General features: G+C 38.8%; 1 protein-coding gene across 1 annotated transcript in view; it reads left to right on the forward strand.

The window, feature by feature from the left end:
* The window catches only part of LOC140227802 (RIMS-binding protein 2-like), a 231,808-nt gene that overhangs the window by 140,689 nt on the left and 70,215 nt on the right, over positions 1–20,904 (forward strand). Inside the window, 1 exon segment of the mRNA XM_072308197.1 lies at positions 19,980–20,069. Within this exon segment, the coding sequence (XP_072164298.1) occupies positions 19,980–20,069 (90 nt within the window).

Genomic DNA, 20,904 nt, shown 5'->3' on the forward strand with positions numbered 1-20,904 from the left:
ACATTTTTGCAAGATACTTAGAAACCACTTAAAAGAAATATCAAGGAGCATACAATTCTAAAAGGAAATCAAAGTTTATTTGATGAGAATTGGTTTTGAAATGGCTGAGATATCCAAAAACAAAGCAAAACAAAATGGTCCTAATAAAAGGTGGGTCCCACTTTTTATTAGGATCTCTTTGTTTCTGGATATCTTGGCCATTTCAGGCCAAAGTAAAGCAAACTTACATTAACATGAGTTTTTGTCTAATATGGGGAACATGTTTTTGCTATTTGTGAGGCTGGTCACACACACAGTTCTGGGACAATTGTGACTACAGAAGCAATGTCAAGTTCGTGTGTCCTTGAAAGCATGAAAACAGTTTTTCATGTTCGGCAGTAGTGGAGAGGGATTGCAATTTGGACGGGGCCAAATGAGTCTGCATTTTGGGGATTAATGATGCCATTATCCATAGTTATGGGGTAGGGGGGACATTAGGCCTGAAACGTAATGGATGCCTTTGAGTGAAGGCTGTTTCTCATACTGCTATCTTGATGAGCCCTTGACTATGCTTGTGTGTAGATAACAGTGTAGACAGCCCTTAATGTTCCCTCTCGATCATGTCCAAAGCCATGATACAGATCCGATGTATTTGTTTGGAGAAAAAAAAAAAAGCCCCGTGAAATGATGTTATGGTAACCTTTCGAAATATTGTGCAGCTCTTCTCCTATGATGGCTTGCCCACTGTTCCTGGCAGAACTAACCAAAGAAATACTGTTGTCCCCACCCTTTTGGGGAGTGTATATTTTGAAAGAATGAATTCGCACACATATACACCATAGACACTCGTGTAAATAGCGGGAGACCAACTTTTTCCAGCCATTTTGTGAATGATGTGTGACACATTGTGTGAGCCTGGTATATTTGAATGTTTCTACAGATAAACAGCGCTATATAAATGCTGTCTCATCGTCAACATCATTATCATCGTCGTCGTCATCATCATCATCATCATCATCATCATCATCATCATCATCATCATCATCATCTGTTCAGGTTCTTTTAACCTGTTGAGGGTGAGATGATTTTACTGTAGCACGCATTCTCCTAGACACTTGCCCAAGAAAACTCGGGACTAGGCTTTGATGGGTTAATTGTATGATTGGGTGTCGAATTCTCTTATACTGAATGAATGCTCACCAGTACCGCTTTGATTCTGCTTCAAACTCTTAGTTGGAAACCAAGTACTATGGTAATAACTAAGTCTGGCAGGAAAATTTGTTGGGGGGGGGGGAAGGGGACTGTCAAGGTACACCCTGCGCCTCATTGGCATTGAATGTCCATGATTGCATGCTTCTGCTTTGTGAAGTATGATGTGTATGGATTAAACTAAGATGCTAATTGATCTTTACTTTGCCAAATGAGTACCAAAAACTCTGGGCATATGGGCACGTGCAGTGCATGGTGTCTGCCAAGCCAGCTTTATGAGAGGTATCCTTCACTGATGAAGATTAACGTGCATTATGCCGAGCTCCGTTTATACTGGGAGGATTTTATTACCATCGTTGTTAGTTTGAGCATGCCGATTACCCCTCTGCTGATGCAGATACTACCCTTCTGCTGAGACAGATTTCAGAGTAATGGCCACCAATAATTTCTACTTTTTTTCAGCCCCCACCCCCACTAGGTCTTTGAGTTGTGCACTCCAGGCAGATCCCTTTTGCCCAAAGAACAAAATATTTCATTCACATAACGTTCCTAGTCTAAGAGAGTAGCCAAAAGTTTTAAACTGTGATAATTAGCTCTCATTTTAGTATCCACTTAGACTCAGTGGAAAGTTAGCATTCTAAAAAATTAGTCAATGATGAGAACCACAAGATTTCTTGGGGTTTACGCTCTATCCGCAAGACGTGGGGGGGGGGGGGGGAGGGGGGAGGTCGGTTGGCGTCCCCACTCATAGTTTAGCATCATGTGGACACAAAAATCAACAAACTCAAAAGTTAGGGTGATCTCTTTATGAATCCCATTTCCCCTTCATTAGCTTTCAGGTGAACCTCTTGTGCATGTTGTACACTATCATACTGTCAGACATAGGTTTATTGCTAGCGCTGTGTGTATTCACACTGTATTTCTTCCGGTTCTGCAGTTTATCGAGTGGGGCCCTCAAAAGTACAATCATGAAGATTAGGTTTTGTGTGGATGCGCATCGTAGTTTGAAACTACAAGCTATTCATTGAAGTTTTAAACCTTGAAATTTACAAACATTGTGTGAACCCAGAGAACAATTTTCCCGGTAAAGCATTGCAGTTTGCTATGCATTTTTTTTTTTTATATGACTGTATACAAAACTTTTTGTTTGTTTGTTTGTTTGTTTGTGTGTGTTTTTTTTTTTTTTTTTTTTTTTTTTACATAGGACTGCAATTATGTATAGAACTTTGTTTGAAGTATTTTCTCAGTAATCCAAGCTTCTAATCAAATTTGAGAAGTAAAATTATTACCCGGAAGGTAACTATTGTCTCCTTATCTCTTGAAGGAGATTTTTTTTTTTTTTTTTAATAGTCATCTGCTCATCTCTTTTTTTATCTCTGCCAAAGATGTTCTGTTTTTGCTGGCGGCATTGGTTTGTTCGTCTGTTTGTTTGCAAAATGCGACATAACTCAAAAAGTTAAGAATGGATTTGGATGAAATTTTTTTTGGTGAAAGTTGATAATGACACAAATGAACAGATTAGTTAAGTTTGGTATTGATGTGGATCACTGTCATTGAATCCAGGATTTTTATGCCTCCGCCACGAAGTGGTGCCGGAGGCATTATGTTTTCGGGTTGTCCGTCCGTCCGTCCTTCCGTCCGTAATGAATTTTGTGGACGAGGTAACTATCAAATCTTTTTGAGGTATCCTAATGAAACTTGGCATGTATGTGTATTAGGGGGTGAAGTTGTCCCTATCAACTTTTGGGTGCACATGCTCAAGGTCAAAGGTCAAAAGGTCAAGGTCAAATACATAAGATTTTACTATTTCCATCATATCTATGCAATGCCTGAAGATATTTTCTTGAAACTTAGTGTATACATGTATTACTCAATTAAGATTCTCTGGTGAAAGTTTGAGTCATGAGGTCAAAGGTCAAAGGTCAAAAGGTCAAGTAAAAATATTAAAACTTCACCTTTTTTCTCTGTACCTTGGAAATTGTTCAAGGTCTCTTCATGGAACATAGTATATATATATATATATATATATACATGTACTGACTGGCAGTGATTATCTAGAGAATTTATGGTTCATGGGGTCAAAGGTCAGGGGTCAAAGGTCAAGGGCAACACTTCAAAATTTTACTGAATATTTCCCTCATGTTTATGCAATGCCAGCAGGATTATTATTATTTTTTTTTTACACTAGGTGTATGCATGTTTAACCTAATAGAGATTCTCTGGGAAGTTTTTTTTTTCTTTTGTTTTTGCCTCATAAGTCAAAAGGTCAAAGATCAAGTGAAAGTGCTGAACTAAGTTTTTCCTCCATATCTAGGAAGTGGCTCAAGTTATCTTGAAACGTACTACATATTTATGCATCTTCTGCCTGCCTGCTTTATGCATCTTCTGCCTGCTTCTGCTTTTTAGCATTCATCCCCATTTCCAACATTTTCGTATACTTACAAGTTTTCTGTAAACTTATCCTTTACTTTGTATAATGAAATTTATGTACTGTATTCAATTTATGTAATATATTTATATGTTTTTGTTGGAAATGAAAAATAAATGAATAAAAAAAAATGAAAATGACAGTGAATAGCTTATGAATTTTAGGGTCAAAGGCCAGATGAAAATGGTAACAATTTACTATTCAATACAGAAATTGCACTTTTTCTCCATACCTTGAAAATTTCTCAATGCATAAACGTATGAATGGGTCAAAGTTAAGTTAAAGTCCGTAAATCCCAAATACATGCTCTCCTATTTATCCAATTAAACCTAGGTCAAGGAAGGTGAGCATTCATCACATTTGTGACAAACTTGTCATTTTAACATTTTGCCAATTTTGTGAAAATGTAATCACACATTGTCCACATGTACTATTTAGACCTATTAGGAGAATCATGCCTTATGGCGGAGGCATACCAGTTGCCATAGCGACATTTCTAGTTTGTTTTATTATTTTTTAAAAGGATTCTTCATTATTGGGAAATCAAATGGGACCTTTTTCAGCATAAATGAAAATATATGCGTGGCAAAGGTTTGTGCTGTCTGAGTGTTTTTTTAGTTTCTCTCTTTATTAAAAATACACATATTTACTTTCATTAGTTGTGAGTTTGTTTTGAATTTTTGAACAGTTGAATTATTCGAGCAGTACAGGATAAGTCATCCAAGTTATTAAAGATAATGCTTCATCCACTCTGAGTGACTGAAAGCTATTTGTATGGAAATTGAAATGTTGAAATAATATGTTGAAGTTAGACAAATATGAAGCAATATACGTCTGAAGAAAGTGCTTGTAAGTACTTCTTAACCACAGGCAATGCTTTTAATATTTCAAAAGGGCATCACGTTTAATCAAGAGTTCTGGAAGAAGAAGAAGAAGCAGAAATGAATGTCGGCAAATGGAGATCTTGTCAAATCTCTTCTAAAATTGGATTTGAGTTCTGGGCAGCGTTCTAGGAAGAAGAGTAATAGATGCAAATGCTTCTTGTTGGCATGCTTTGCCAGAGTTTAATTGAAATGAGAGGTGAATCCTAGACAGACACTAATTTTAGAAGTTGCCCTTTTGCCCATAAGAAGACAAATTTCAGGTAACCTTTGCGAATGTGTGTCAAACAGGCAAAAATACCAGACGGCACACGTATTCGGATTGCACGTTGAAAACTAAACATGCCCGACGGCAAAAGAAGGTGAAGAAAAAATGAAGAAGAAGATGGCATTGCAGTGTGCGTAGCAAATTATTTGTTGAATCCAAAAATGGGAGATTCTGCTCATGAATGTGTCATGCCAGCTGCTCCTTGAATCTTGAATCTTTGCATATGTATGTGTGTGATTGAGTATTCCTCATTTTGGGTTTGGCAATGTGGTGCATGGATGCAGAGCTCAAATGCAGCACTCGCATTATCACCATACTTTGTACTTTATTGTTACATATACTGCAAGCTCCCTACTTTTTAATATCATACATGTACATATCGTAACTGCAAGCTCCATCTTTAAGGATTAGCCCAGCATGTTTTACTTCCTATCTCGTAATGCTGTGTGCTGTTAATTATCAATTGGTTGACGCTTGCATTATGCATTCGTGTGTGTATTTTGAGGAAAGATACTGCGAATCGTAAAAGTGAGTCATGCGTTGGGGACAGGCACATGATAGATTGGAAGTAACAGTAGCTGCCATTTTTTTTTTTTTTTTTAATCACTCGGGGGAGTTATGAAATATTGCTACATGCACTGGACACACCCAGGCATTCAAGTGCTTTAGGCCTGATTATACCATATTGATAAACTAAATGCTCTTATCATACGCCATGCAACGGTTTTATTACCTTGTAGACATCAGGAGAAACAAGCACTGATTTTGATAAAGAATGCTGTCGTTTCTCACCACCAAAGCAGTCATGCTTGTGAACATGCAAAAGTTGACCAATGCCATTTCAGTGTTTTATTTTGTTTTGTTTTTGTTTTTGTTTTTGTTTTTGTTTTGTTTTGTTTTTTTTGCATGGCAGTTGCCTTATTAGCTTTTATGAAATAAAATGCAATAAAGGGAGTTATTTGTTTGTTGTTTTTTAAAGAAGCAGGGCTTTGCCTTCAAAGGGTTTTTAGCTGGAAATGAAAAGACCATGGAAAATGCAAAGGCCAGTAAATGTGGAAGTTGGTAAGGTCTCTACTGTGTGTGTGTGTGTTTGTGTGTGTGTGTGTGTGTGTGTGTGTGTTTTTTTGCGTGCACGTTTCACAAAATTGCTCCTGTGCTTTGCTTCTTGTCAGATTTATTTTGTTGAGCCTGCCAACAAATTTGCCAGATCTCTCTCTGATTATGTTGTTCTTTTTTTCACCATTTCTGCTCTCTCTCTATATATCTCTCCCTCTGTATCGCCCCCTCCTCTCTCTCCCTCTCTCTCTCTCTGCCCTTTCTTATCCCTCTCTTTTTCTTTCTCTTTTTTTTTTTCCCTTGGAGGGACTATTTCCCCCCCCCCCAATCTCTAAGTTGTGATTGATGTCTATGAAGGTAAATTGAAGGCACTGAAAAAGGTCACATTGTGCCTCCTGTTAGCCTCGAAATTGAAATTTGAAGAGATTTATTGAATTCGGCGCTGCCCCAGTGCGAGTTTGGGCTTCGCTACCACAAATGCGCATCTTCGTTAGGGACGCATATATGTATATATATATATATATATATGTCTGTACTATTGTATGTGTGTGTGTGTGTGTGTTTGTGTTCTTCATTGAATTTAGGCCCTTTCTTTCTTTCTCACTTTTGTCATAGATTGATATTTCAGGTGAAGTTGGGTTTACAGCATTGCAGAATTAGGAGCCAAATGTGATTTGTTTCAATATTTGTTTTGCCCTGGTCTCTTCCCCACAGAGTTGCCAGTTTAGAATACAAGTCTCATTTTTGGAAATATGCATGTCATCCATCCCATCTATGGAAGATTTATTAGCATTCAGCCTTGTGCACGTATATGTGTCTCATCATTTATACTGCCTGCTACATCCTTCTCATGTTTCATGGTGTGTGGAATATGCATTCTGTTCATTGTGAATTAATCATTTTTACTGCAAAGTAGGATGTATACTCTTTCATCATTCGGGTTAATGCCATTAGAACTTTTTCGTCTTTTTTTTTTTTTTTTTTGGGGGGGGGGAGGAGGTAGAGATAGGGAGATTGAACACTTGCCATCCATTGTGTGTGTGTGTGTGTGTGTGTGTGTGTGTGTGTGTGTGTGTGTCTGTGTGTGTGTGTGTGTGTGTGTGTGTGTGTGTGTATAGAATGTCAAGGCATGAGTTTTGCTGTGGTTCCTTAACTATAGATTTTCTTGGTGAAAATGTTCATGGGGATGATGACTGCAAAGACGGGAGTAATAAAGATGCAAAATTATGATAATTGCTTGCAGTGCATGTTCAAATACATATGAATGAGATATGAAAGATGACACTTTGTGAACATCAATCCCCAAAGCTCCAGTGTTGATGAGTATGGCCTGTCAAAAGATGTACAAGGAAATCATGCAAATGGGGTCTTTGGGAGGCGCCATTAAGCGCTTGGTCCAGAAAAATCCGACAAATTGATTCATAATTGCTACTTTGGGAGCAATTGAAGGGGAATGACAGGTGCGAATTTGTTTTATGGTTAGAGCACAGTTCTGTCATTGTAAGTTTTTTTTTTTCTAAATCATACTTAACCCATTGTAGACTCGTCCTGAGTAAACTCGGGCAGGTGTCTATGGGAAATACATATTGTAGCAAAATTGGCTCGTCCTCAATAGGTTAAAGGAAGTAAAATGAGCTGACAAGAAGAAAACTAATGCTTTTATGTGTGTCTGTTCCTTGTAGTAGAAGGAAGAAATAAAAAGAGGAGTTGAATTGTATGGTAGAGAGAGAGAGAGACGAAGAGAAAAATATTAATACAGTGGTATTCTGTCTCTTTGAACAAGTTGTTCATAGGGGGTGTTTTTGTCTCATACCCAGGGATAACATTCCGCCCATTTGGATCCTGTCAATATTGCATTGACCCCCGAGGTATTGTGCCGCGGCCCCAGCGAGAGGAGCTGGACGTTGCCCGCGTCGGTCAATAACCGGCGGTCCAGTGGCGTAGTCGCAGCAGGCTTATTGCTGTTTGCGTCTGTCTCGATCGGTCAACATGCACTTTTGCGGGCTTTAGGGGAATTAACTGGGCAGGTCTTTTGACAAGCTGTTGCGAGTCGAAAAATCGTGTCGCAGAGAGAGTTTAGAATCGCTGAGACATTGCCTGAGGTGATCTGGCATACTGTTTTATGCTCTTATCTTTCTTGATACATTCTTCACACTCAAATGGTACTGCACCAGTATCTGACTTTGAAAACAATTTTGGTTGTGTCATTCGCTGTTTTGCACATATACCATTTTAAAACCAAGTTTCTATCCCTTGTGCATCATATCACCAACTCGATATTCAATCATAAATTGCACTTTCTTCTTCAAACCTCTGAGATATTGATAGTTACGGAGAAAAGTCTTCATGAAACTTTGAAGGCTGAATGCGACCAAACAGACAGCTCTGACTCATGTTTACCCCTCAAGAATGCCCTCCTGAGAATAGTTAATGTCAGGGGTCATGCAAAGATAATGACAACGATGTTTTAAGGTTAAGGAAGAAGTGATCGTCAAGGCATGAGGGGCAACCCGGCAGAAGCGAGGAGACACCCGTCCCCCGTCCCCCCACCCCCACCCCATTCAATGAGAGTGATTTGTAAGGAGAACCAGTTAATTATCAACCACCGGAATGTATGCGCTGGGGGGACAATTCATCAAACCGGGCCGTTTTCCTCCAGACTCGGGTGCAGCGAATGCACAACGAGGCTTTTATGCGGGACAGGGGTGATCAATCGCCTGCCATCCATCCATCCAGCGGAATGCCTCCGAGGGGGGGTCGGAAAATGTTACCTCAAGGAACATATAGATCGTCAATTATCTCTCTTCCCCACCCCCTCCCCCTGTTCCACTTTTCATCTCGAGTTCAACTTGCGATGAAATGAAATGAAATTTGTAGTGTGACACACATGTAGTGGCATTATCTGAGAATTGATGACAGTCTTCACCCCCATCCCCCTCACATCTAATCTCTCTCTATATTTTTTATCCCCTTTCTGAACCCAAAGTATAGAGACAAATTGTTGATTTTGTCATGTCGATGCATGGCATAGACATGGCAAAATTTGAAGCTACCCCTTTGGATGTTGTTGGTGTATATCTCCCTTTCTCTCTCTCTCTCCATCTGTCTATTTCTCTCGCTCACTGTCTCTCTGTGACTTCAGCTTTCTTGCTTTCTTGCTTCGTGTTTCTATGTTTTCAGACATTTTGTCTGCCGAGAGTGGGTTTCTTGCTCCTCCTTGAGCTGAAGTGGGCGAGGTCATTTGTAACAGTAGGAGACATTACCCCACTCTTGAGACAAACTTCTTTGACGATGGAATGCCTAAACTCTCCTTTTCGTTATGTTGTTGTCGTTGCTGTTGATTTTTTTTTTTTTGGTCCTTTTTGAGATATTTGAAGAATTGTAGAGACATTTGGTGAAAGAATTGGGAATTTCCCCTCGGACAATCACTACTACAAAATGAGTAATCGGAATGATTTATGCTTTGACGTAGGAGATTCTCTTGGTACAAAATAGTCGTGAGGGTTCTGTTCTCCTTCTAGATACATCATATATTTTAAACCAACAACAACAACGAAAAAGGGGTATCATGCTTTTCTGACGTTCTACTGCTGATGGATATTATCATTTGAATAGTGTCCTTTTGCAGTGTATTCAAATTCTATGCACATTTCTACCACAATGGGATTTTTCCTGGAAACCTCAAAGCTTTTACGTCAGATTTGCCGGGACTGCATAAACAAATGATCCATGTATGTAATCTGATTTATGCCCATCGATGAAATGCGGTCAATGCTCTGTGGAATCCCCCGTACTTAGTGATAATCAGTAAAATATCAAGTCTACAACTGTGCTTCAAATCTGTTGTATCAGAAAACAATTGAGATTGATCTCTGCTTTTGACTACATCCATGTTCCCTTCACATAGACAGCATTGAGTATGCATGAATATATTCTTCTCTTTTTCTTAAAGCTCCTGTTTATCTTTGGGAGCAGTGATTTAAAAGAAAATGTTCAAGATGTCACTTTTGATGCATATGTGTAGGTCAGTTGTATCACAAAACATCCTACCATATAAAATTTTTGCAGTAAAGCCTAAAATATAAGGAGATATAACTATTTTTCTCATTTAACCATAACTGTAGACGGTTTAGTCTGGACACATTTTTATTATAACTATTGTTCACATTTTGTATATCAAACAATGTTTAACATTGATTATACTGGTTTAAATTTTTACATTGGTTGTTTCTATCCCTAACTCATATTCTAGAACTGTTTTGAAGCACTAATGCTGGGTTATTTGTTTCATCTGCAAGTGGTAAATAATGCCTTTAAAAGGAAATACAGCTTACAACCCAAGGCTGTTGACAGCCGATGTGTTAAATGTTACAAATTAACATTTGAATGACGAGGATTACGCCATGCGAGAATGGAAGCACAGACAGCAACTGGAGACCACTGCTGCACAACATTAACCTCACATTGCGCAAATCATTATATATTGAGGTATAGGAATGTAGAGGGAAGGGGTGGGGGGCAATTTCAACAAATCAATTTCCCGGCCAGCATTTCTCATCGAAAGAGTTCTCAGCAGGCATCAAATGGGCGAGTTAGACCACAGGGAGGCGGCCACACCCTAAGCGATCTTGTGATCATCAGACGATGATTCCTGCCTCATGATTTACCTGGTATTGCGTTTCGGGAAAAAAAAAAAACAAAAAAACAAAAAAACAAATAAGCAAGTAAAACAACATAAATAGGTCTTTGCATCTCCAATGGTACAAGTCACATGGCCAGGGAGACAGACGTTTCATTTATGGGTGGATCTCAGGGTGCGCATCTTACCTCAAAGGGCGTGACTCAGCCCCCCCCCCCCTTTCTCCATCTTCATTATGAGGACAATTCTGCCCCCTTATGGCAAACCTGGCACCCCAGTGAAGCCTCTGGCTGCATGCATCTTTCCTCTACATTCCCATGGCCTGCAGTGGATAGTTCTGCTACTTTTGTTAAATGATCTCCTCAACAAACTTTGTTGTTGTTGCTGTTGTTTGTGTTGTTATTTTTGTGGGGTTTTTTTTTATGTGGCACATGCTCAGAAGTCAGACAAGTAGATAGTGTATGATCATACACTGTATGCTACTAGGCATTTGTCTCCTTATCTTCCCTAATCATATCCCCCCAAAAACAAACAAACAAACAAACAAACAAACAAACAAACAAACAAACAAACAAACAAACAAATGTTATTTTCATTATTATTTTTTTTTTTGGGGGGGGGGTTGTTTTTGTGTGTGATTTTCTTAAGACATTTTGAAATTTGTTTCAAGAATACAACATGCTTCAAAGCAAACAAAAGAAAAAAACATAGGATACCCACTGCATTTTAATCACAAAGTGCTGTACCTGAAGTTATTTGCTTTAGGGACAGAAATTACTGTAAGCAGCATTATTTTTGACACAGCCATACACGGTCCCCTCTTTGCAGCACCTGATTATATTTACATTATCGTCCTTCAGTCGTTACCCTTACCTATATCTTTTTTTTTTTCCTTCTCTTTTGTACCCTTCCACTCCTATGTCTTGTTGTCTTCTTCAATAACCATTCTCATTGATCACTCCTGCCGGTGTGATAATTATCATCCTCGCTCCCCGGTCCTCAAACGAACTGGCCGCGAGCATAGTTGCGCTCTTCCGCACTCTCTTCGCCCCAACACGTTGGGGTGTCTGGCTTTTGTAGTCAAGCCAGACACCATCAATCAAGTGCTAGGATGTCCACATGGGGGCCCGGTATAGATGGGTGTTTGAGGAGATATATAGCTTGTGTGTGTGAATGTATGCGTGTGTGAAACGACATATTGTAATGACTACTATAGTGTTATCGATCTCTTTAGTCTCATATTCACAAGCACTATGGGCTAATTGTTTAATGGATGTGATAGTTGAATGTGTCTGTATTTTCATCACTTCATCATCATCATCATCATCATCATCATCATCATCATCATCATCATCATCATCATCATCATTATCATTATCATTCACTCTCATTATGATAGTCTATACAGTCAAACCTGTCTATAGCGGCCACCCGAGGGAGACGGAAAAAGTGGCCGTCATAGACAGGTGGCCGTTATAGACAGGTAATCCAACTTTGTGTGCATTGCTTACATGTACATGTATCATCGTTGTATCCTTACATGATACATGTATGTGTGTACGTATGCACACACCGTGTGTTTCATGCTTTTAACCATGCCGGTGTATATGAAATTGTTGCACAGTACTTAGTATGTGTATTGTTGTGAAGAAAGCTTAACACTAGTGCATCACTAGGCGTTTTCACATCAGCCCGATAAAAATCCAAGCTCCAAATATTTTCCGCGATTGCGAATTAGAGCGCTATTTCATTTCTTGTTCACATCAGCCCGAAGAGGGGGTAGCCTGAATAGTTAAAAATTTTAAAATAGCTAATTCGACAGCTGAGTATGTGCAAACAGCATCAGTAATGTGTGTGTCCTCTCAAAAATTCCTCATGACTTGTGTGCAGTTTGCCTCGATCGATCGGGTCACACACGCTAGGCATAATGGGATTCATCGCGCTAATTCTCGAGTCGTTTTCACATTATCAAATAGCGCGCTACTATCCCGCTATTTCAGAAATTTCCCGAGCTGGAGTCCAGAAATTTTCTCGATCAGAGCGATACAATTAGCGCGGTAATTTGTGTTCACACTATCAAATAGCGCGCTATTTCGCTATCGGGAAAATTTCCCAAGTCAGAAAATAACGCGCTATTTAGAGACATCGGGCTGATGTGAAAACGCCTATTATGACTGAATGAGGGATAAATGCAGCGATGGTGATCACTGAACGTTGCCCTCACGGCTTCAAAACAGAAAAACACGCTGAATTATCGGCTCGGCTACGTTGTTCAGCAGTGAAGGCATTTCATCTAGTCAGATGTGATGCCTCATCGCAAAAGCCATAAAATGTCAGAAAATGATTTATTTACTTTTGACAGATACGGATTTGCCAGATGCTAAGTTTTAAAGTAATATATAGTTTGTCCTACTTCATTACAATCAAGATATTTGAAGAAAAAAAAAAACACCTTAAAATTAAAAAACTGTAAAGGTTATGTTGCCAAAGTCGGCTTTCCCTTTTATGATCTCCAACATTATACAGATAACGTGACGATGCACCACATATGTGTTCAGAGTGTATAATGCACAAGTATATTGAAGGATTTCATACCAATAGTGAGAAGTTCAACTTTAACTCCTTTGCTGCCAGCCTGGCAATTTTGTGCCACTCAGCATACACAGAGCCTGCTATGCAACAAGCTTGTCTAGTCAGCGAAGAGTTAAATCTATGCAGGGTAGTTGTTAATGTAGCTCTCAAGAGGACTACAGGACTACAGGACCCTGCTTCTCTTTGAGTTTCAGACTTTTTTTTTCCCTTTCCGCTCCTCTCCGTGCACACACACACACACACACACGAGCTCTCTTCGAGCATTCACGATGCGATTTGGCAATGATGGCGGCCAGCTGAACAAGTTGGCGTGTTGACGACATTGACGGATATAGCGAAGACGTGATGGCAGGAGTTAGCAGAGTGGAAAATGGCTAGCTTGTCCCCCTGCGAAAAATTCTCGCTGGTTGCTGCATCTCACCCCTGGAATGTCAGGGACAAACAAGAAACAAACAAAACAGACAGAAACAGTGCTCACATACCTTCCAGCAGTCTCTATGGAGATAAATTCCATGACATTGTGAGGTAGTCACGGCTGGGTTCATAATGTTCAGATTTTACTCATGTAAAGTTGGTAGTTTGTTGAACATTGTTGTGCATTTATGGACATTCTGTAGAGGCAGTGTTGCGGGGGGGGGGGGGGGGCAAAAGAAAGGGAGGGGCTATTCTATGAGATCTTGTTGTCCAAACTAGAAATTTAATTCACAAAGACAAGATGCCATTGTACAATATTTTCATGATGACATATGACTTCCTGTACTTTCTCCTGTCTTTCTGTATCTTCTTTTAATTCCATTTGAAGGAATTTGCCATATTTAATTTACTGCTTTCATACTTTTTGTTTTTGTTTGTTTGATTGATTGATTGGTTGGTTGTACCGTAGCAGACATTTGCATGCTGAATATCAAGCCACATAGTACAGTTGTACTTGGCCTTTAATGTATATTGTGATGGCATGCAAGAAGACGGGCCACCATGCAAGTCACGTATATCAGCCACACATGATAACAAGAGTCGGTCAAATTTGCCGCCCTTCGCTCGTGGTGCAGGTAGTTCGTTGGACTGAGATTCTTGCGATGATGTTCTGGAGTAGGATTCCAGTGTGATGAGGTAGTGTACAAATCAACAACTAGTATGTTTTCTGCAGTATTTGGGTTGATTTTTCTTCTCCGTGAAAATGAGAAAATATATTTTAAATTAGATTTTCTTTTTTAGATTTTGTTCAGAGTGCTTGGTGTTTGTGATTTTTTTTCTTCAAATTTTGAAACAGATTATGGTTTTGCCATCAAAATATGATTTTCCCCTGTCCATCAGTATGTGTTTTAATGTGTATGCAGAGGTTGGCAATCCTGCAGTGTGCATGACCTTCAGGTTTTCTCAGAAATCTTGTCTACAATTTTTACCAAATGTCTGCTCTCAATTTTTGTGTGTGTGTGTTTTTTTTTTCCACTCAAATATACGGTACTTTTTTTTTTTACGTGTCCTGACATACACATGCACCTCAGTACTGCACTTCTGCATTTAAAAGGCTAGCATACATTTTGATTAAATCACAATTTCTTTATAGAAGAGAGCACCGAGTTTGAACTCTCACTCTTTTCCCCTCGAATCTGCCAAAGATTTCAATAACATGTCACTCGGGTGACATCCCCGTGATCTGGTCATGATTCACACCCGATCCTTCTGGGATGTGCGACTCATTTCGGAGAGGTGGGCAATGGAAAATGCACAGTCGCCAATCTTTTCTATTTGCCAATTCCCGGCTGATGTCCATGTGGTCGCACTTTGCCGTCTGGTGTGAGGCGCTATATCACCATGCATGCATAAGTTTGGAAAAAAAGCCAGAGCCATAGAAAGTGGCTGTTTCCACTGTCTTCATAGTAACCTGAAAGAGGAATACAAGGATTTTGCACATTTATACAGTTCTCTGTCATTCTTCACATTACCTGTGGCTGCTGAAATATATTCATCAAATGAAACAAACGATGAAAGGGAGATAGATGTACATGGAGGTACAGTTGGTATAGATAGAGAGGTAGATAGGTAGCTAGCTAGCTAGCTAGATTGATAGATAGGTAGGTAGTTATATGGATAGAGAGTGAATAGATAAATTGATAGGTAGCTAGATATATAGATAGGTAAGTAGATAGATATATAGATAGATAGAGGGGATGCATGGATGAAGAGATATTGCACAGAGTTTGAAAGCAAGGATGAATTAAAGTGCATGTAATGTGGTTTCAGAGACTGACAAATGTGAGTGTAGAGTAGATCTGTACTAAATGCAATGCAGAACTGGTTACCGACGGAAGTGAAGATGCAATGTTTCGGATGGATGCAATTATGTTGAGAGGTTTTGAGCAGCATTTTGACAGATTGGGACATCTTAGGGGCATAGTGAAGAAGAGAGAGGAAGAGAGGGGATGAGAAAAAAAAAGTATTTACTGAATCAAGCATGTATCGTGCATTTAGGCATCAAATTGGGACAGAGCATCATGAAGGCCCATGTGTTGAATTGGTAATCAAATTATATTTTTGAGACACTCTGTCTACAAACTGTTTACAATATATATATATGAGTACGGAGGAAATATATACCCGTAAGTCTTCACACGCTGAATGATGTTTGGTGAAGAGCCAGCAAAATATTTGTCAAAAACAACCGACTACATGTACTCGTGAGATATAGAGGAGATTTTACACATGATCTGTATCAGTACCCCCCTTGAACATTGTGATTTGAGTAAAAATTGATGTCGAAGACACAAATAGATGGGGTCCCCTGAATGAGAGAACAGGGTTTTTTTTTTTTTTTCTATTTTTCTTTTTTTGGCAGTTCAAACTTGTACCGATGTGCAGAGGAATCAGTTTTGAATCACTTTACAGTCAAATTTAGGATGGAAAATGACTCTACAGGGTCAAAAGCTCCATGGAGTGGTGAATCAAAGGTAATGGGAAAGATCATTCTTGTGAAGGCAGATGATTTTGTTTTAGAATTATTGAATCATAAGTACCGAGGAAATATTTTGGGGCAAAATTATGTAAATCAAGTAATGTGCTCACCAGAATGAACAGAAACTGCAAAGACAGTACAGCTTGTTGGGTTTGTTTTTTAACTGAATAGCAATGATACTAAAGTGAGAGACAAATTCAATATACCAAATGAAAAGGACAATCGTTAGAAAGACAACAGAAAAGATGCGGTGAAAGAGAAAGAAAAAAAAGAAGATGATTTAAAATAGAAACAGAAAAGAGAGAAGAATATTCACAAGAGAAAGTAGACAAGAGTGAGAGATTTCTGCATACAGTGTGTTTGAATTTCCAATTTCAGTCTCGCGCGAGTGACGACAGAAAAAACATGAACTTGTCATCTGCGATGAGATGGGCGAAAATATTTGTGTGCATTTGAGTGGAAAATCTGCCTGGTTCTTATTGATTTTTGCCCCATTGCGATTGGCTTTATGATACGGCGTTATGAATTTCTGATGCCGCTCTACTAACGCTTCGCCGACCAGCGAGCATTTTTCTCATAAAGTCCGGTTGTCAGTTTTCGTTTGCTCGGGCCGTTTGTCTTTCGTCCATTTACAAAGGAGAGCGGGCGAAAAGGGTATTTCTGTAAATGCATTTTCTTTCTTTCTTTTTTTTCTACTTTTTTACGAGTGATGTGGCATTGTGTAGCCACACAAACTTTGTTGCCTTCGCAGGAAGTTTATTTTTCCTCTTACAGCAATATCTTGGGAGTCTGGCCATAATTTCATTTTCCCCCTAAATTGATGTGTCATAAACCGGGATGTGTGCCTGCGCCTAGTCAACATGTTCCGAAATGAAAAGTCATGACATGATTTCATCTCTGAAGTTACCAGAGTTTATTCTTCCGCTCACTCTTTATTTTGCTGTTGCTGAGAGCATTCAGCGATAGTTTCATGTGCCATATTTGTTCTTCCCAGCCGAGGAAATCCCAAAGTTTTCTCCTCCGCCCCCGCATCCTCCTCCTCCTCCTCCCCATTAAATCTTCTAGAGTTTCTCCATTTGTTTTACATCAAGTTACACTCAGTCCCAGTCTTCGTGCAGTTGGCATTTCACGTAACAGGAAACTTTAGAAACCACAGAAACGATCGGAGACAAATTTACCCCAGACAGACAAAGAAAATGAAAAATTAGGTTGAATTATAGCAGGAACCAACAGAAGCACATTAGTGAAAATTTGAACTAAATTAGACAAATGTTTAGAGGCTGTTTAAAGCTTGTAACCTGTTACCTGTGGGGTGTGTGATAGTAGCCATGCAAAGTTTGTGGAAATTTGAGAATCTCATATGCAATAGATCGAATGATTGCCAATGAGCCATTTTTAAAATGGCCTCCCACGGACACTGTAAATAAGCTGTCCTAGTCACATATAACATCAACTTATGCTGGCATAGCATTGCCCAGGTGTACATACTGGACATATAAGATATCTCCAATTTCTGATGTTCTAGAAAAAAGCACTTTCTTGATGATTCTGCTTGGGACATACTTTGATTGTTATGTTCTGACATTTCCAGCAAGGGGGAAAAAAAAAACTTTTGTCTTCCCTTACATGGACAAATATACACTGTGCGTGTGCGAGTAACTTTGTGCATGTGTGTGTGTGTGCCCAAATTAATCAAATGGTGATAAGTGGGAGAGTTGGGGGGGGGGGTTAGAGTCAGATATGACATACTTCAATTTCTTTTTTTGTGTGTGTGTTTGTGTGTGTGTAATTTTGCTGTACTGTATCAAATCCATTTGTTACCAAAAAAAAAAAAAGAAAATGAAATGCATGTTTCAACCATTGCCTTCTCTAAGTTTCATTTCCAATTTACCAAAATATCACAATCTAAAGAAACTATTATTTTTTGCTTATTGTGACCATTGTTAAATTTTGTTAATGTCACACGGATACAGTAAATTGAATTCTTGTTTTTCATCAGAATGGAAGTGAATAAATATTATTGGCGGGGGGGGGGGGGGTGATTATATGAAGAGTTTGATTGCAAAAACTGATAAGTTCATATTTGTCAAATGGAGATATTTGCCATTAAAGGTCTAGAAAAATAAAGAGAATATTAAGAAAATTTGTGCTTCTTTTGACCATAACTTCAAAAATATACCTTTATATGTAGTAACCAATATATCATTTGAAAGGTATTATTTTGTACTTTATGACAGAGACCGTACTTCAAAATCTTCAAAAATGGACTTATCGGTTTTTGCAAACAAACTCTTCATATGTATCCAATTTGCATCTTTGGTCTGATACAGGTAATTTAGGGAGTCCAATAAAAGTAATCTTTCAAGATTCACTGACACCCAATACGGACCTGAATTCTTACATTTTTTGAGTTTGCTAAATTGTGAAATATTGAGTTGCTTTACCTATTTTCTTTCAATCTTTTAAACAACTGTCTCATCTCAGTAGATTCTCCTTTGGGACTTCATTTTAGGCAAAGAGCAAAATTTTGCAGATCACATATCAACCTCTTCTTATCATCATAATATCAGTGTCTGTTCCAGCGTTGGTCTTTTGAGAGAACGTCTCCCTAATTTCTTGTTTAGCATCGTTCGGATGACCGGCCAATATTCCATTAAGAAAGTCTTCCTGCATTCAATCTTATCTGATTTGACAAATGGCTCACTCAGTGTCATGTTAGCCCACAAGGAGGAAGACAACTGTAAGATATTTATCAGGATATTCATCTCAGCATTTTTTTTTTTCTTGTTTGTGCTGTGCTGTACCTAGATATCTCCAACTGTGGGTTTCAGTAGTTGTAGATATATTCTTTCTTTTTTTCTTTTCTTTCTTAAGCCCTTGAGGGTGGTGAGAGTATTAAAACACTGATGCATTTATCTTTTACTTGCCTAAAGATTGGGTGCATGTATCAACAGGTGTTAATTCCTACAAGTACACCATTGATAACACATGTACATTGCCTCATTTATGTTGATACCTCTTTGTTTATGACTTGATGAAGGGGCCATGAAAAAAAGGAAAGGTCTGAGAGTAGATGATATTTTTTATATTATATTCCATTGTGATTATTGTGAGTGTTAAAGGAATTGTTTCTTAGATATAAAATTTTGGTACTGAAGGATCTGTAGGAGCCTTTTTTCTTGAGTTTCCCCCTTTCCCCCTCTCTTTTCTATGTGAAAAATCATTGTTCTGTTTAGGTTGTTGTTTTTTGAGCAAAGATTTGTAGCACGATTCTTGTTTTGTTATTTCCATCATTCAAGACTTGACTCTGAGCTGGTTTGTGGGAGTCTTCTGCCTGAAATAACACTGATTATTGAGCTGTGTTTTAGTGTATTCAGGCATCATTAGCCATGTGGCACTCACTGACTTCTTGGAAAGGGGGGATGATGTGATAAGCATTCTAATAATTTGTGCCATCATTATGACTTCTGTGTTGTAACACAAGGATTTTTTTTTTTTTTTTTTTTTTTTTGGGGGGGGGGATTTCACAATATTATAATGTTTCCAAATCATGCTGGTATTTCTTTTTGCAGTGGTTTCAGAACTAGACATTTTATCCTTGTCAAAATGTTAGTTTTTTGTGGTTTTTTTTTCATGAGGCATTTATTGGCATTGTGTCGAGTATAAATATAAAATCATCAGGCATGGGATGAGTGACAGTTCTTTTCTTTTCGGTTTTACTTGTTCCTACATTTCATACTTTTTCGTGGTAGGCCTATACGGCGTTCCTTTCCAGAAAATTACCTGCTAATGCACTCTGATATGGGTTGCCATTTTGTATACATTTTCTTAATTGTCATTTTTTTTTTTTTTTTTGGGGGGGGGGGATGGGGTTCTTATCAATATTCTTATACCCCCCAAGTCACCATATGTTTCTCGATACTCAATGTCTGATTTTCTCATTTTCTTTTTCTTTCCTTTTGTTTGTGTGCCAGGCCGTTGACTTGCAGCATGCAGTGACCCAGAACGCCCATCTTACCAGGCAGCTAGGGGAGCTCCACGGAAAACTTTCTCTTCTCGATCAGGTGGGTGTGTCCACAAGGGAGCATCTTCATTTAGGGGCTAGATAGTGATGATGGTGATGATAATGATGTCAGGAAGTAATGGTCTCATAATCGAGGATGATGATGATGATGATGTTGTTGCTGCTGCTGTTGCTGCTGCTGCAGCTGATGATGTTGTTGATGATGATGATGATGATGATGATGATGATGAAGACCGCATTGATTTCATTGTTGTAGTAGTTGATTTAGTGGCAGAAAGGTGTTGGAGGCAGTAGGGACCACCACCGCAAGCAATCAGTTTCAGAAGGGGAGTGATAGGGATACTGCTGCTCATTGTGATGATGGTGATGATGATGATGATGATGTCGATGACAGTGATGATGATGATGTCGATGACGATGATGACGATGGTAATGATGAGGATGATGATGAGGAGGAGGAGGAGGGAAACTTCAGTGATGAAGATGATGGTGATGATGATAGTTGTAGTGATGATGAAGACGATGATGCAGAAGATTTCAATGAAGACGATGATGTGATTCATGATACTAGAGAATTAGCCTATTGGTAGAATAAAAATAATGTCCTTGGTACATTATATAGTGCAAGGTGTGCCGTGACCAAGTTCTGCTTCTCACACAGTAATATGAAAGAGGGACAAAATGTGTTGACATGCCAATAAAAGGTATGATTATGTTAAAGTTGGGGATGCAAGTCTTTTGTACTGTAAAGTTAGAGATCATAATTCTGATAGATGCATCTGGTTTAATAGCTCTTCCACAGAGATGAGATACATTATGGATAGAAGCAAATAAGTTTGAAATTGGTGTCACCTCAAAGTCATGAGAAGCTAGGA

Source organism: Diadema setosum, chromosome 4 (genome assembly GCF_964275005.1).
Source record: "Diadema setosum chromosome 4, eeDiaSeto1, whole genome shotgun sequence".
Lineage (NCBI taxonomy): Eukaryota > Metazoa > Echinodermata > Echinoidea > Diadematoida > Diadematidae > Diadema > Diadema setosum.